At 49.6% G+C, this 541-nt stretch overlaps 1 protein-coding gene across 1 annotated transcript in view; it reads right to left on the bottom strand.

Annotated features, from left to right (window-relative positions):
• LOC102672401 (Down syndrome cell adhesion molecule-like protein 1 homolog) overlaps positions 1 to 541 on the bottom strand; it is a 74,523-nt gene that overhangs the window by 13,135 nt on the left and 60,847 nt on the right. The window contains 2 exon segments of the mRNA XM_031511334.1: positions 143 to 287; positions 290 to 378. Coding sequence (XP_031367194.1) covers positions 143 to 287; positions 290 to 378 — 234 coding nt within the window.

Below are 541 nucleotides of genomic sequence, written 5' to 3'. Positions count from 1 at the left end.
TAGCAATTGTCCCATTACTCTCGGATACGGATCGAAGTCGTCGGAAGCCGATAACTCGACACGATTATCCCCTTCGACGACGAACTTCCATCTCCGTTTCGTTATTTAACGATTGTAAAATAATAAAAAAAAATTGGTATACATTGTCCCTCGTAATATTTCTCGTCGGCTGATGAGATACCTCGCAGCCGCGTTTGTTCCGGGCCCCGAGTTCTCCTAGACAAGGCGACGCAAATCACCACTATCCCTACAATAATGACGACGATCGTTGCTCCGACCGGCACAACCACGTTNCCAGCCAGCCGGGTAACCAAGGGAAATAACGCCTCACGTCCGTGCTGTCGTTGTCGCCGTTCCGTACGGGGGGCGCGATCGTACCTGTTCGTTAAGACAGTGCAAAGAAGAGGGAGGGTTACCTTTATCGCTACCATGGCCCTTCCCTCTGAGAACGCAGATCACGATGACGGCAACGATTATAACGAGAATAGCTGCTACCACGGGTACGACCAGATTTAAGTTAGCCATGAAAATTTTCATCGGA

Source organism: Apis dorsata, unplaced genomic scaffold (assembly GCF_000469605.1).
Source record: "Apis dorsata unplaced genomic scaffold, Apis dorsata 1.3 scaffold_307, whole genome shotgun sequence".
In the NCBI taxonomy this organism is placed as follows: domain Eukaryota; kingdom Metazoa; phylum Arthropoda; class Insecta; order Hymenoptera; family Apidae; genus Apis; species Apis dorsata.
This window is presented reverse-complemented; position numbering and strand designations above follow the sequence as displayed.